The sequence below is a fragment of the Vanacampus margaritifer genome, chromosome 19 (genome assembly GCF_051991255.1).
Source record: "Vanacampus margaritifer isolate UIUO_Vmar chromosome 19, RoL_Vmar_1.0, whole genome shotgun sequence".
Taxonomy (NCBI): Eukaryota; Metazoa; Chordata; class Actinopteri; order Syngnathiformes; family Syngnathidae; genus Vanacampus; species Vanacampus margaritifer.
The window spans coordinates 14,846,081-14,860,098 of record NC_135450.1 but is presented as its reverse complement, the minus strand read 5'-3'; the positions used below and the strand labels follow the sequence as shown (position 1 = coordinate 14,860,098).

The following is a 14,018-nucleotide window of genomic DNA, read 5'->3' as shown; positions in this document are numbered from 1 at the left end:
TTATTATTATTTTTCATGAAATAATGACCTGGATCTGCTGCAGCATGTTCTTGAGTTGAACCAGGAATTCTTTAGCGTCTTTGGCTTTGTCCGAGACGCCGTTGAGGGCTTGTGAGAGTTGACACTGCAGAAAAGACAAACATAAATAATCCAATCGAAGACCTTAAACAAATCATTTAACTAGTCTGTATTGTGACAAATCAATACAATTGAGTGAAAATGACACAATGGACGCCACTCAAATAGTGCACTTCCTTGAATTAACTTGAACTGAAGTACTTCATTAAGAGTCATTTTAATTCATGGAAATGAACCTCTTGGGTCCTTTAACTGCTATTACACTTTTACGAGGTGACATGGACGGACGGACGACTTTTGGGGGTGGGTTCTTGGAGTCTCATTGAGAAAAGACAAAGGAAACACACACACACACGCACGTGCCCACTGGTGATAAATCAACGCCACCCACGTGATCCACATGCCCCGCTCTTCCTACACACGCGTAGTAGGATGAGTTAAAACCAGTTGATGTTCGACTTTGCAAACGATTTTACAAATACACAGCAACATTGTAGTCTCGTTTAAGAAATAGCGATGTCATTAAAACGAAGATGCAACAGGATTTTCGGAATTCCCGGCAACGTTGAACGCCTCGTTTGGAATTATATAATTTACTGGCGGACAAAATTGGCGATCGTTTTCTTTTTCATCGCCTGAGACGACTCGATTCTTCGATGTTTAGTGTGGTAGACGCCACGTCACCAAACGGGCACAGTGAACTATGTCAGCCTTTAAATGGGCCGACTAAATGATTACGTGTTTCAAGACACCTGTAAATGCTAATTGCTATGAGAATACGAAGTACGAAATAAAGCACCAATCACTGGTTAATAAACGGTAATCGGGGGAGAAAATGCTTTTGCAGTACACTTTAATGCAAAATTTAAATGAATCCGATTAATCGATTCTAAAAATATTCAATAGTCGGCACTACACACACACACACACACACATGCATGCATGGGAAATGCATAACGCAATAGGAATTTTTAAATTCCCAGCAACATTGAACACCTCGTAATATGAGGCAGTGAATTCATCATAATGTTTGTTTTATTCGTCGTCCGACCTCACATACGAGCTAAATCAGTCGATTAAAAAAAAAAATGTTGAAAATTCTTAATTAATTTATTTTTTTAAATCCAGTTCATAACAACCGATCAATCGCAAAAAGATTTTCAAAATTCATTAACATTAAACGCCTCCTCAGAGATGTAGCCAAAGTCATCACATCACATTCATGTTTGTAATGTTTTATTCATTATCGGACTTTCCTCACGCGTGCACTTAATGCAGCACATCGATAATCCCCTCCACACGTTCACACACACACACACAGAATAGGGTGGTCTCCCTCCCCCCCCCGTGCACGCCGAGATGACTTGATGAGTCACAAATCAAGCGTACCCTTCAGCGGCGCCGGTCGCCGTGGAGACCATCTGGCCCACCAAGCTGTCGGGCCCGCGCGGGGCCGTGCTAACGAGGGGGATGACGGATGATGAGGGGCTTCCCTCGATCGTCCTCGTCCTCGTCCTCGTCGTCACATCCGCCTCGTGCGGGGTTTGTTTGATTTATTCAATATTGTTGCACTTTGACCTTTCAGACCTTTCTGGCGCCTCGCCATTCCATCATTTTGTCACTTGGACCTTCGTCCAGTCTGTGGCAGAAGTTGTTGCACGGCCACGGGGGAGAACAAAAGGCTGTCGGCGCCCTTCCCAAAAACTTAATGTCAACGACACCCGAGGGAATTGCCAGGGGAGGCGGGGGGGAGGTGCCTCAACCCGACCATTTACGACCCTTGCCCGAGCCACTTTTATTTCCCCTCATTTGCATATTTATGCATCTATGGCGCCTTCTGTCCGGTGGATCGGACACATCTCAAACGATACTGCCTTTTTTTTGTCTCCTCGGCGGCAGCTGCGCGTTTCGGCATTAATGCGGCGCATCAGGCGCAAGGTCAAAAACAATCTGCTATCTGCCCCTTCATCCTCTCATCTGCCCTCGACTCGCAATCCTTTGCTGCTATTCCTCCGTTTGTGGTCCTCTGTGTGCCTCGCAAAAAAAAATAAAATTAAAAAAAATCCAGATCACTTTGCGATTCCCTCAGTAGAACTCCAAAGTACATTTAAGGGAGCGCGAGTTTGCGGTGGCACGTAACCATGGTAACGCCCACGGCTCATTGTTCCGCTGCTGGCATATCCTTCTACGAGGTCTGGCGTAGAGGTACCCAAAATAAATCGTACACACGCTCGGCTATATTTGGTGGGCTGCTGTTGTACGCACACACACGCGCACACACACGCGCACACACACAATATTTCCTGTGCGTGGGCTGCAGTGCAAGAGAAAAGAAATGGCAACAAAGTGCACATTAACCTACATTTAGTGCTGGAGTTCAGCAGAACAGCCTTGAGTACTGTTTTTTTTTCCCCCTCGCTCTCTGCACCTTCTCAACAACATAACAACGAGGCGCTCTAATATAGATATATATATATATACAGTATATATAGATAGATATAACGAGTAAGGCAGATCAGCTGGAGCGTTATGGGGCACACTTGTGCATTTGTTACCACGGTAACAGCATCTCGTAACACAACCTAAGGTGCTGGATTTAATACCTTTATGTTTATCCTCACAATTCGAGGCTGTGTGGATGTTTGTTGCCTGTTTATTCATCTTTTAACGCGCGGCAGGAAATTATGGGATGTTTTTTTTTTACGATGTCGGAAGACAACTAAAATATTGGGAATTCGGCACGTGCTTGTTTGGGGTGAGCTAGCACAACGTCCGGTCGTTGGACTCTTTGGGCGCGAATGGTCGCCGTATTACTGAGCATGTCTTATTCATACGCTGCTCATTACTTATCGACGCCCCCTCACCTCCCTGTTCCCCTGATGGGATTTTCACGGTCCATTTACAGGAGCCTCTGGCTAGGGGAGAGAGTGGGGGGGGGGGGGGGGACATAAAAAGGCACCATTGGCAAAGGGAAGATAAAAATGATGAATGGACTTCACGATTGGACGTTGGCATTAGATATTCAAAACATTTAGTGTCAATGTACGAGCTCATAATGCCGAGCATTATTTGACCTAGATTCCCCTTTAAAGTGAAAACAAATGTCTTGGAAATGTGATACGCCACAAACTCCTGGCTGACAACGAGGCACTCTAAAGCGGCCATGCCAGTACACTCTTCAAAACAATACGTCGCCACAAAGCTCATTTCACTTTCCAGGGTCTTCTTCACCTTGAGGGAAAATGTCTGAGAGCTGGGTTTGAGAAATTCAAGAGTAAGTCACCATGGCAACCAATCTGTGGACATAAATCGGGTGCTAGCATGTTTTGTATATGCTAAACACGTATTTTCTGCCAGTCTCCTAAACATAGCTTGTCCTTAAGCAGGCTATATATTACATGCGATATATGTATTTGTTTGGGGGGGGGGGGGGGGGGGGGGCAGTGACACAATTATGCAAATGAAATTGAAAAGATGAGTTTACAGGCAACAACAACGGAGGACATTGCTCTTTTTACGTCGTTAATTAATTGGAGTGTAAAACTGCCCTCATTTTACGACAACAATCCCTCTGATTACGATGGTACCAACATACGACGTTTTGAACATCACAGCCAGCTTGCTCATTTTTCACCCATAGACGACGAATACGCGGTTTACGACGGTTAACTCATGGTTACGAACACGTTTACTGATTGTAGACTACGGCAACGCACACATTTAGGTGACGTCGCCGACGTAGGTACTCCGTCGTAAAAGCGAGGACGCCCCAGCCTGTCCCGTACGACGACGGCGCCGTACCTTGTGTTGCTTCCACATGAGCGCGATGGGCTTGACGTCGTGTTTGGCGTGGCGTCCCTCCTCCGCGCACTTGGCGCACACGGGCGCCCTGCAGTTGCAGCAGTACATGACGAAGTTCTCCGCTTCGTGCTCCGCGCACGTCGCCGGCTTCCGCGCGGTGGCCGGCGGTTGTCCGGAGCACGCCGCGGAGGCCGCCTGGCCCGGCCGCTGCTGGGGCGGCGGCACCAGGCGGTGCTTGGCGAGCGGGCCGCGGGACGGGTGGCACCTCTGCTGGCAGGCGTTGCAGTAGAACACGTCGCACTGCTCGCACATGACCGCCGCGTCTACCGGGTTGCGGTCACACAGCTGACACTTGGCCGCCCCCGAGGCGGCGGAGGCAGAGGCGGCGCGGTTCTGCCGGTACCGCGCCACGATGGCCTCCAGGAGCCGGTTGCGAGGCAAGCCGCGCAGCCCTCGCTCGTCCAGGGAGACGCTGCGGTGGCACAGCGGGCAGGTGAGCGAGCACAGCCGCTGCTGGTGGTGGGGCGGCTGCGGGGCGGGGAACACGCGCACGCCGTTGGGCGACTTGAGCTGGCACGGCGTGTACGAGCCGTAGCCGCTGTCCGTCTCACTGTACAGGCTCATCTTGTCCACGTCCAGGTAGTCGTAGTCCGAGCCGGCCGCCGACGCGCGGCTCTGCTGCACGGCCGCGGCGGGCTCCCCGTCCGGCGTGTGCACGCTGATGCTGCGCGCGCACGCCAGGCAAACGTTGTGGGAGCAGGGCAGCAGGACCGGCTCCTTGAACAGGGAGCCGCACACCGGACATTTCAGTTCTTCCTCCATGGCGTCCGGTCCAAACGTTTCCAGCACCTAGCGTCTGCGGACAGCTCCCTGGCAGGCGAGCCGTGCGCATGCGCCGAGCGAGGGGCGGGTCTTGGGCAGACGTTGATGGATGGGTGGTGGATTTAAACGCACAAGACTTGAAACCGCAAGCTAGAAGGAAGACAGACAACATAAATGGGAGATAAAATCATCTTAATTATTGACGTTTTGTTTGGTTTACTTTAACTGTGCGGACACTTTTATACTACATGTAAAAACTCACATTGAATGGTGGTATAAAAGTGACATGGCAAAATCCAGATGTAGTCGCATACTAGCTTCTGTTTTTACAAGTGGTGTAAAAAAGGGACAAAATGGGTCACTGTGTGAAAGCAACACGAGTAAATCCCCTTCCACACGTACCTGAATGAATTCCTCCACTCGTATCCCCAACCCCGAGCGTCGTCCGATTTGCCCCGGGGCGCAGAATTCCCTCAGCGATTCGCATGAGTGATCATAACGAGGCGAGTAGGAAACTAAAAATACCCGAGCGAGGAGTGCACTTGATACACGCGTGCATTCATTCATTCATGCTCACAACTCAACGAGAGCATAGAATTGATGATCAACCATAAAGCAAAAAATACTGTAATCATTATAATAGATGCATCGATTTCAAGTGTTTTGAGAAAAGTGAGGATATGTCGAAGTCAATAAAGAACCAAAGAGTTGTGAAAGATTATAATTATTGCCATGTGCTAAACTAGTTCAGCAGTCAACATATACATTAAAATATGCATTTAGACTTTTTCATATCCCTTTTTTGTATCCATCTGTCATTTTATGCAGAAATATTCATTTATGTACTTGTCACTAAAAATCAAACAACCCGCATTGAAAACAAAACTTCCTCGTCTTCATTCAAATGTCATGAAGGATGAAATGTGTGTCACTTCCTGTTTGGGTTGGAAATTTAGATCATATATTTAGACCTAATTCTGGCTAAAGCAAGCCAATTTCATTCAAGTATGTCATTTTTGGGTCATCATTTGATCGATTCTTTGGATTTGTGTCCCGAGCCCAAATTTGTGTGAGCTTTAGTTACGGTAATTTTCGAGTGAAGTGAAAAAATAGGAGCAAGTAAGGTATTGCAATGCCCTCCCATGTGGGCAAGGAGAGCTTAAAATGACACCCTGGCATTAAATTACTCCCAACTCTAGTCATTCCCATGAAAAGTTTCCAATTTGAAATAAAAATACCAAAGTCAAAATCAAGGGGGGGGGGGATTTGAGTCACGTACAGTAGTTGTGAAACTCTTCTTAGTTTGTATCTGAATGACTGTATTATACTGCCCCCCGATGGCCAAGTCGCATACATGAGAAGGAAGTGTAGGTTCAATGTATTTATGGCAAACTTTCCAGAAATTTCCCAACCATTTTCAGTCCTTTTTTCTCTCTCAACCAATCAGTGAGAAGGCGAGCACACGCCGGTCAAACTAAGGACGTGGTGCTCTCGGGGTTGACTCTGACTGGCCGCGTGCTCTTGCGTAGGTCGCGCAGCTGCTTGGCGGGCTTCCCCACCGCCCCCTCGAAGCGGCGCTCCACCTCGGGCAGCACGCAGTCGTGCAGGAAGGCGGCGTTGAGCACCACGAAGGCCTTCTTGTCGGGGTCCTGCTCGCAGCGCAGGCTGTAGTCCACGTGCTGCACGGCCACCAGCACGATCTCGCGCAGGCTCTCCAGCAGCACCGTGTGCAGCTCGGGGAAGTAGAGCTTCAGGGCCTCCTCCAGGAAGCTCAGCAGCTGCTTGGTGAAGGCCACCAGCGTGTAGCTCAGGTTCACCCAGCAGTCGGCGCCCGTGTGCGCGTCGAAGGTGGAAATGCCGCTCGAGCGCATCTCCTCCTGGAAGCGGACACCAAAATGCACGTCAACAAACCGGTGAGCTAAAATGGTTGCATTCCGCCGGTGACGATCACCTTGAGCTTGGCGAGCGCCTCCGGCGTCATGAGGTTCATCCTCCTCCACATCTCCTCCGAGTTGCGATGCTTGCTAGCCTCCACGATGACGTCCTTGTAACTGAGCAGCGCCGCCTTCACGTCCTTTACCAGCAGAGACTCCAGGGTGAAGGTTAAGTCCAAGCCGATGTCGGTCAGCTGGAGGCAGTGCTCCTTGGCCACCTTCACGCACTCGGACGCCGTCGACAGGCTCTCCTTGCTGTCGAACACCTTCGCGACGCCACACAACAAGACTCTTGAAGGGGCCGGATCCAAGAACGTAGCGGTCCGTTCGTAGCCCGCGGGCCGGCGTCCTACCTGTTTGCTGAAGGCGTCCACAAACATCCTCATGGCCGAGCGGGACCACACCACGAAGGCCGAGTAGCAGCCGGTGTTGCCGGCGAAGTCCATTTGGAATTCCTTGGCCGTCTCCAGCAGGCCGGTGAAGAAAATGTTGCACAGCTTGTGGATGTAGAGCAACGTGGCGCCCTCGATGCGCATCTGCCGGATGGCCGTGTGCACGGCTGCCGCGCGGTTCTTCAGGAACAGCTCGCACGCCTTGGTGGACTGGCCTGGGAACGCAGACAAACTATTAACCTTAAAGTCCAAATAATACGCAGAGGTGGCAAATCCAGGTCCAGAACGTAAATACCCTGACAGTTTGGCTTTAGCCATTGATGCTAGCTAGCTAGCTAGCATGTAAATGAGCAGCATGGAAGTTAGTTAAGGAGCTAACTAGCTAGCACCTGGGGCTAAAGCCAAACTGTTTTTACTGTTTTCTGGACCTGGATTTGCAACCTCTGATGATACGACGCTCTTGAAATTGGCTACAAGAGTTAGCATGTCTATAATTGGGTGAAACCGAGGCAGGTAACACGCTAACTAGCATGGCTAGCTCAACATAACGACCTAGCCTGATGAGCTGCGACACGGCCCTCCTGGTGGCCTGGGGTCCGCCGCGCAGCGAGCGGTCCGGGGACAGCTCGAAGACGAGGACGTCGGTCAGTTGCCGCACTCGCTCGTCCACTTTGACCCGCAGCTCCTTGACCTTGGGCGTGAGCGGCTGCTCCTTCAGGTACTCGTTGAGCTTGTCCAGCAGGTCCACGGCGCCCTCAAAGTCCCTCTGGGCGATGCACACGTCCAGGTCTTCGGGGAGCTCCTGGATCCACTCCAGACCGAGGTCTACGCTCTCCTCCACCTCGGGTTGAAAATGGTGATGATGACAAACATACTTCTGGGTAATAAAATGTGCGATGGCAACATCAGTAAACAAACCGTTAACATATCAGTTGACTATGACTTGAATTGATGATTTTAGCCTTTGTTACTGTCCTTAATCCAGATGTCCCCCAACATTAAAAATGAACGAAATTTTGCAACCCTACCTCCGCCTGCTCGTCGTCGTCGTCGTCCTGGTCAAAAGGATTGGTGGACACTTCGGCCCGAACGGGCGACGTCGGCATCTTCTCCTTCTCCTCCTTGCCGCGCTCCTTATTAGCTTTGTTCTTCTTGGTCTCATCCAGGATCTCCAACCACTCCTTCTTGATCTTGCTGTTCTCCGCCTGGAAGATGCGGCTGTCTGGGAACATGAGGATCTTGAACATGTCCTTCATAGGCGGGTTGTCCTTGACATTGACCACGGCGAAGCTCTCCAGGTCGTACAGGGCGTTGTACTTGTACTTGACGGCCCCGCGCCGGTTGGCCAGCCAGGTGGCGATCAGCAGGCAGTCGTTCATGAGGAAGGCGTGCACCTTCTGGACGGGGGACATGTTGTCCACGTCGAACTCCACCAGGTCGCCGTTGTACACCAGGTGCCTTCCGGGGGTGTCCATGATGGTTTTGCCGCCCTCCACTTTCTCCAGAAGCGAGGTGAGGCTCCTCTGCTTCAGCTCCTCGCTCTCTTTGGGGAAGGCGGCCTGCATCTCCTTGGAGGTCTCGTCCTTGTCGGTGGACAGCAGGGCCTGCGTTAGGATAGCACGGAAGATAAAAGTACAGCAATACTTTTTTGGGGTCAAAATTGAAACCATACCACACGTTTTTTGTGCAGCTACTTGTGAGTGACTAGTCTCATTTTTCTTCACGCTCTGATTAAATATATTAATACATAGAACGTTACCCACCAGTTATTCAGTACATGAGCATTTTAACCCCCACTTAAGTACTTTTAATAAATTATTTGGAGGACTACACTCGCCTGCGTGATACTCTCCATGATGCTCTTCTGCTCCGTCAGGATGTGGCTCAGCTGGTACATCTCGCTCTCCAAGTATGAGATCTCCTTGGCCGTCTCGATGAACTGCCGGTAATTCTTGTAGACGTTCTTCTTCAGGTTCTGGGCCGTCTCGTCGGCCAGGTTTTGGATCTTCTGCCGGTGCTCCTGAAGGTCTCGATCGCCATCCGATTGCTGGGACAGCTGCTTCACGTAATTCTGTGGGTTAAAATTGGGCGACTCCAGCAGCCTGCGGAGTCGGTTTCCCGGTTCGGACATCTTAAATTGTGACTGGTTAACTACCTTTGACAAAAGTATTGATCAATATACGCTAAGATGAACAGAAAAGAGTCCATTCGAGGTTCAAATGGTTCATCGCAGCTAGTGAACCAAACAGGAAGCAGGGTGACACCCTTCTACGTCACGTGATTGGCGGAAAAAAAAGGCTGGCCAACAATAAAGCTTCCGGCATTCAACAATGGTGCCAGAATATGTTTTTGTCATTTTTAACAATATGAAGCAAATTTAACTCAAAATATGTTTCGTTGTGTGCGCGAATTGGTCATATTAACGACAGTTTTAGTTTGATGCGTTACTTTGGAGCAAGTTATAAAATTCCAGAGGTGTGTTTTTAACTGTCCCACTGTCTTCCGGATGCGGAAACTCGTATTTGTCAAGTTAGTGAGACTTGAAAGCAGAAGTGATGTGTTACTGATAGTGTAAGAGTTCAGTTGATTTTAAAATGTTTATATTTACGGAGAACCTCTAAACCAACCATTTAAAATTTACGTCATTTCATTTTAATTGTAAAATGTGATTATTGTAGGATGTGGAATCACCATTATCACCACTTTCTTTTTTGTACATTTATCTTACTTTGAAATCGTGAAATCAGTACCGGAATCACTCGGCCCTCACTGCATAACGCTTCACACTAAGCTAAACTGGCGGCATCCGTGGCATTGTAAACTACTCCGCTAGTCGTTCATTTTCTTACGTTTTCGTATAAAATATTATTTTAACAATAGGCGGCCACGGAGTTCACACTTGGCAGGCGCTGTTACAACTGCAGTGTTGGTGTTACTTTTGGGGGACCGCAAGCTTACATGTAACATGGATGACGACTACATGCTCGCCTTGCAGCTTCAGGAGCAGTTCAACAACGAACTGAGCGATGAGGCGATGGACAGCGGGCCGCTCGTCTCCCGGAAGCCCGAGAAGCCAATGTCCGTCGTGGACGCGTCGTGGGAGACGCTGGACCCCACGCCTGATGTGCGCGCGATGTTCCTAGAGTTTAATGACAGATTCTTCTGGAGCAAACTGAGCGGCGTGGAAGTCAAGTGGAGCCCCAGGATGACCCTGTGAGTAGCGCTATATACATCTCATACATTATTATTATTGTTATTATAGCAAGTGCCAGATGCGCCACTAGTGGCCATGTGCAGTACTGGGAGTCTTCTTTTGACCGCTTTGATGTCAAGTTTCACCTTGTCCTAGAATGCTCTTTGTTCTCACTCCAGGCAAATGTTACCAGTGAGGCAAAACAGTGACGTTATATATATGAAAATAAAATCGAATATATCCCACAGAGTTGTCGCAGTGCTTTTCCACACCGCAACAACGAGGCGCTCTAAAGCGGCCATGTCAGCACAAAGTCTGCGTTCACACACTGGCTGATCTATAACTAAGGGGGGAAAAAAATCTGACAAAAATCTCTCCTCTGTCGTTTTCTGCATAACAAACGGGGACCCTCAAGGCCCACAACGAGGCACTCTAAAGAGCGACACATTTGTCCTACCTGTGTGAAAACATGTCAAGAGTGTACTGACACGTCGACCGTATGCTGGATTTCGAGGATATTGTAAATGTTCAATCCGCGTTCTCTTCTCCTCAGTTGTTGTTTTTGGTGATGCTAAATGTTTTCTGGTGCGCCGGCAGGTGTGCCGGTGTGTGTTCTTACGAGGGTCGCGGCGGACTTTGTTCCATCCGACTCAGCGAGCCGCTCCTCAAGCTCAGACCCCGGAAAGACCTGGTGGAGGTGAGAGTAGAGGTCTTTATTTGTAATTTTTGCATTTGGTATTGCAATGGCGTTAAAATCAGCATATTATTTATTAGCGAACAGCGGTAAGGCATTTATATACTTTTTTTTGTGCGTTTTTAATGCTAACATTTTAGTAACGTGAGATACTTAAGCCCAAAATGATTTATTAGAGGTAAGGCGTTTAATATAGACTTATTTTTACAAATGTTATTAATATTCAGTAATGTGATATATATTTATCCTCATGATTTGTTTATTGGAGGTAAGCTGATTTTGAGCTTCAATTATTGATTGATTGTTATCTAATACTTTCTATCGTTGGGCTCTGAATTAATTTATTCGTTGATGGCTGTGTTTTTAGGCTGTCGTTTGTTTTTGTATAATATTTGTGTTTTGGTATCGTTATATAATCCGTGTATTATTCTAAAAATCGGTTGCGTTTGTTGGTGCGTGGTCAGACGCTGCTGCACGAGATGATCCACGCGCTTCTGTTCGTGACGCAGAACAACCGAGACCGCGACGGCCACGGGCCCGAGTTCTGCAAGCACATGAAACGCATCAACAACGACAGCGGCGCCAACATCACCGTGAGCCCCCCCCGCACGCTCCCCCTCCCTCGCGCAATTCTTCTCTTCTTTTCATGGAAGCCCCTCCCCTTCCCGCCAGGTGTTCCACAACTTCAACGAGGAGGTGGACGCGTACCGCCAGCACTGGTGGCGCTGCGACGGTCCGTGCCGGGATCGCAGGCCCTACTTCGGCTTCGTCAAGAGGGCCATGAATCGGGCCCCCTCGGCCCTGGACCCGTGGTGGGGGGACCACCAGAGGACGTGCGGGGGCGCCTACATCAAGGTGAAGGAGCCCGAAGGCTACGGCAAGAAAAAGGAGGCCAAAAAAGACAGAAAGATGGCCGCCATTGAAAAGCCAAACGGTAATGTTTTGCTATTACTAATCTATATCAATAAAGTTTTCTTGATTGACTTAATAGTTGTCCATTTCAGGAAGTCGTGACATTCGGGATGTGATCGCGTTCAGCGGCAAAGGCGTCGTCCTGGGCGGGAATTCCTCTTCCACCATGATGTCAGCTGGCTCCGCCTCCACCTCAGTCGGTAAAGCCGTCACGCTTTTGCCGCCGGCTCGAGTCATTCCCGCCGTTAAGCCGCCAGTGGCGCGGGGCCGCAAGGTGCCCGCGAAGAAGTCGGTCGCTAATACGAGGGCGTTTGCCAACATTAACGGATCGCCGGTCAGGATCCAAAAGCCTCATCGCGGCGTTGGCGGCTTCGATGGCGGCGGCGGCGGCGGCATTGGTGGGCGTGGCATCGGCGGTAGTCGTAGCGTAGGTGGCTTTGGTGAAGAACCGCCGGATAAATTGAAGCAGACATCCATCGATATTTTATTTAACACCAAGCCAACAAATCATTCGCTCATCGCCGACTCGCCAAGTAAAGCAAAGTCCCTAACTCCTCCCACTTTTAATCGTCGCACTAAGTCCACGCCATCACCTCCGCCGCCCACGCTTCCGTCGGGGAACGCCACCGTCAGATCGCCTCAATGGAAAAAGAGACCTCTGGACGACTCGGCCAACGTCTCTGAGCTCCTCAGCAAGAGGCTGAAGGTGGAAAGCAAAGAAGAGAACGAATCGGCGTCGACGAGTCGCCACGCCACCGCCTCCACGTCGTCGCCTTTGGTGGTGATGGTCACATGTCCCGTGTGTCAGGCCGGCGTGCGGGCGTCAGAGATCAACCAGCACCTGGACTCTTGCCTTTGCTGGAACAAGGAGGGGGCATTGTTAGAAGAGTGGCATTGATTATTTAAAAAAAGAAAAAGAAAAAAAGGTGCTTATAGTTTCCACGCTGTCATACTGATAGCTGTTCCTAATATTTTGACTTGAATGAAAAGCCAAACTCAATTTACGATAGGTAAGGTGTGTATCGGAAAAAGAGGTCTTAACAATTGTATTTTAAAAGATAATAAGCAATTGTATCCATAGTTAACCCCAAATTATTTTGTTTGTTAGAGGTAAGGCGTTTATTAGAGAAGAGATCTTACTTGCTATGGTAATAAAATAATGCAATTGGTTATCTATAGTTTAGCCCAAATGTATTCATTTGTTCGAGGTGAGGTATTTTATTAGAGAAGCGGTCTTGATTTGAAGAGAAGCTTTCGATAATACTTAGCAATATAGTTTAGCCGCAATAAACTCACTTATTAGAGGTACGACGCCTTTATTTTGAACAAATGCATTTTAAATGCTAATATTTAGCCATTTTATCGACAGTTAAGCTCCAAAATAATTTGTCAATTAAAAGAGCGGCTTTTATTAGCGAGTTCTTAAAGGAATGCATTTTCATATGTAATATTTAGTAACGCTATCTCCAGTCTAGCCCCCCCCCCCTTTTTTTTTTAATTAGAGGTAAGGTGTTTAATGGTTAGCTTTTATCTGGTGTTTAATTGAAGAAATGCAAATGATGATATTTCAGTATCTCATCCATAGTGTCCAAAATGATTCGTTTATTGCAGGTAAGGCATTTAGAACTAGATCTTTAAGAAATGATTAGGATAATATTTTGAATGGTCTCTTTATTGTGCATGAGAGGGTCAAAATATTACAAACAGCCGTCAGTATGATACAATGCAGAAACTACAGACACCTTAATAATAATAATAATAATAATAATATGTTCAGGGAATGTTTGAAGTATTTTGCACTAAATAAGCAGTTTGAACTTAAATGTGTTTTTTACGATCATTAATAAGACACATTTTGCCTTAAAGAACGTTGGTTGTGACTTGAAGTCCTTTTTCAGCTGCATTTTCACACCTAATATTTTCATACACAAGAATAATAAACAAAAAAAAAAATGCTGCGTTCTTGTTCCTGCAGGCGAGCAGCAAGAGACTCCGTGTCCTTTGACAGGAGTCACATTTCGCTCGCTATTTATTTTCAGGGAGCCCGCTGCCTCGACGGGTATCAGATTCTCTGATTGATTTTGTTACGTTACCAAATATAGCTTTTACATGTTTGCACAAGTTTGTATATTGCACTTTTACAAGTATGTGTTTTTACAGTTTGAAATGTTAATAAAAAGTTTTTGTGCTAA

General features: G+C 48.1%; 3 protein-coding genes across 7 annotated transcripts in view; 1 reads left to right on the top strand and 2 right to left on the bottom strand.

The window, feature by feature from the left end:
- trim67 (tripartite motif containing 67) overlaps positions 1-4,927 on the bottom strand; it is a 16,095-nt gene extending 11,168 nt beyond the window's left edge. For 2 of the 4 annotated variants that reach the window (XM_077552425.1, XM_077552427.1), the window contains exons 1-2: positions 3,880-4,927; positions 29-124 (exon numbers count right to left, since the gene is read on the bottom strand). In XM_077552425.1, the coding sequence (XP_077408551.1) occupies positions 29-124; positions 3,880-4,701 (918 nt within the window). In that variant the 5' untranslated portion in view covers positions 4,702-4,927. The remainder of the gene's footprint in view (positions 1-28; positions 125-3,879) is intronic. The other 2 variants (XM_077552426.1, XM_077552428.1) reach the window with 2 other exon arrangements.
- Positions 1-14,018, top strand: part of sprtn (SprT-like N-terminal domain) — a 26,455-nt gene extending 12,437 nt beyond the window's left edge. Inside the window, exons 2-6 of one of the 2 annotated variants that reach the window (XM_077552438.1) lie at positions 10,023-10,240; positions 10,818-10,917; positions 11,379-11,507; positions 11,587-11,848; positions 11,919-14,018. In XM_077552438.1, the coding sequence (XP_077408564.1) occupies positions 10,062-10,240; positions 10,818-10,917; positions 11,379-11,507; positions 11,587-11,848; positions 11,919-12,724 (1,476 nt within the window). In that variant the 5' untranslated portion in view covers positions 10,023-10,061 and the 3' untranslated portion in view covers positions 12,725-14,018. Of the gene's footprint in view, positions 1-9,397; positions 10,241-10,817; positions 10,918-11,378; positions 11,508-11,586; positions 11,849-11,918 lie in introns of those variants that run through there. The other variant, XM_077552437.1, reaches the window with a different exon arrangement.
- exoc8 (exocyst complex component 8) lies at positions 5,407-9,158 on the bottom strand. The gene is made up of 6 exons (XM_077552429.1): positions 8,865-9,158; positions 8,056-8,631; positions 7,580-7,868; positions 6,989-7,242; positions 6,653-6,901; positions 5,407-6,578 (listed from the first exon to the last, which is right to left on the bottom strand). Exons 1-6 carry the CDS (start codon positions 9,156-9,158, stop codon positions 6,171-6,173), a joined length of 2,070 nt encoding a protein of 689 aa, XP_077408555.1. The 3' UTR covers positions 5,407-6,170.

Bases quoted from the DNA above. Each gene is read 5' to 3' on its own strand.
- exoc8 (XM_077552429.1), bottom strand. From the start codon at position 9,158: ATGTCCGAACCGGGAAACCGACTCCGCAGGCTGCTGGAGTCGCCCAAT. The intron at 7,243-7,579 runs GTCGTTATGTTG...CTGCGTTCCCAG, and splicing joins GTCGCAGCTCATCAGGCTAG to GCCAGTCCACCAAGGCGTGC. The intron at 6,579-6,652 runs GTGATCGTCACC...GTCCGCTTCCAG, and splicing joins AGGCGCTCGCCAAGCTCAAG to GAGGAGATGCGCTCGAGCGG.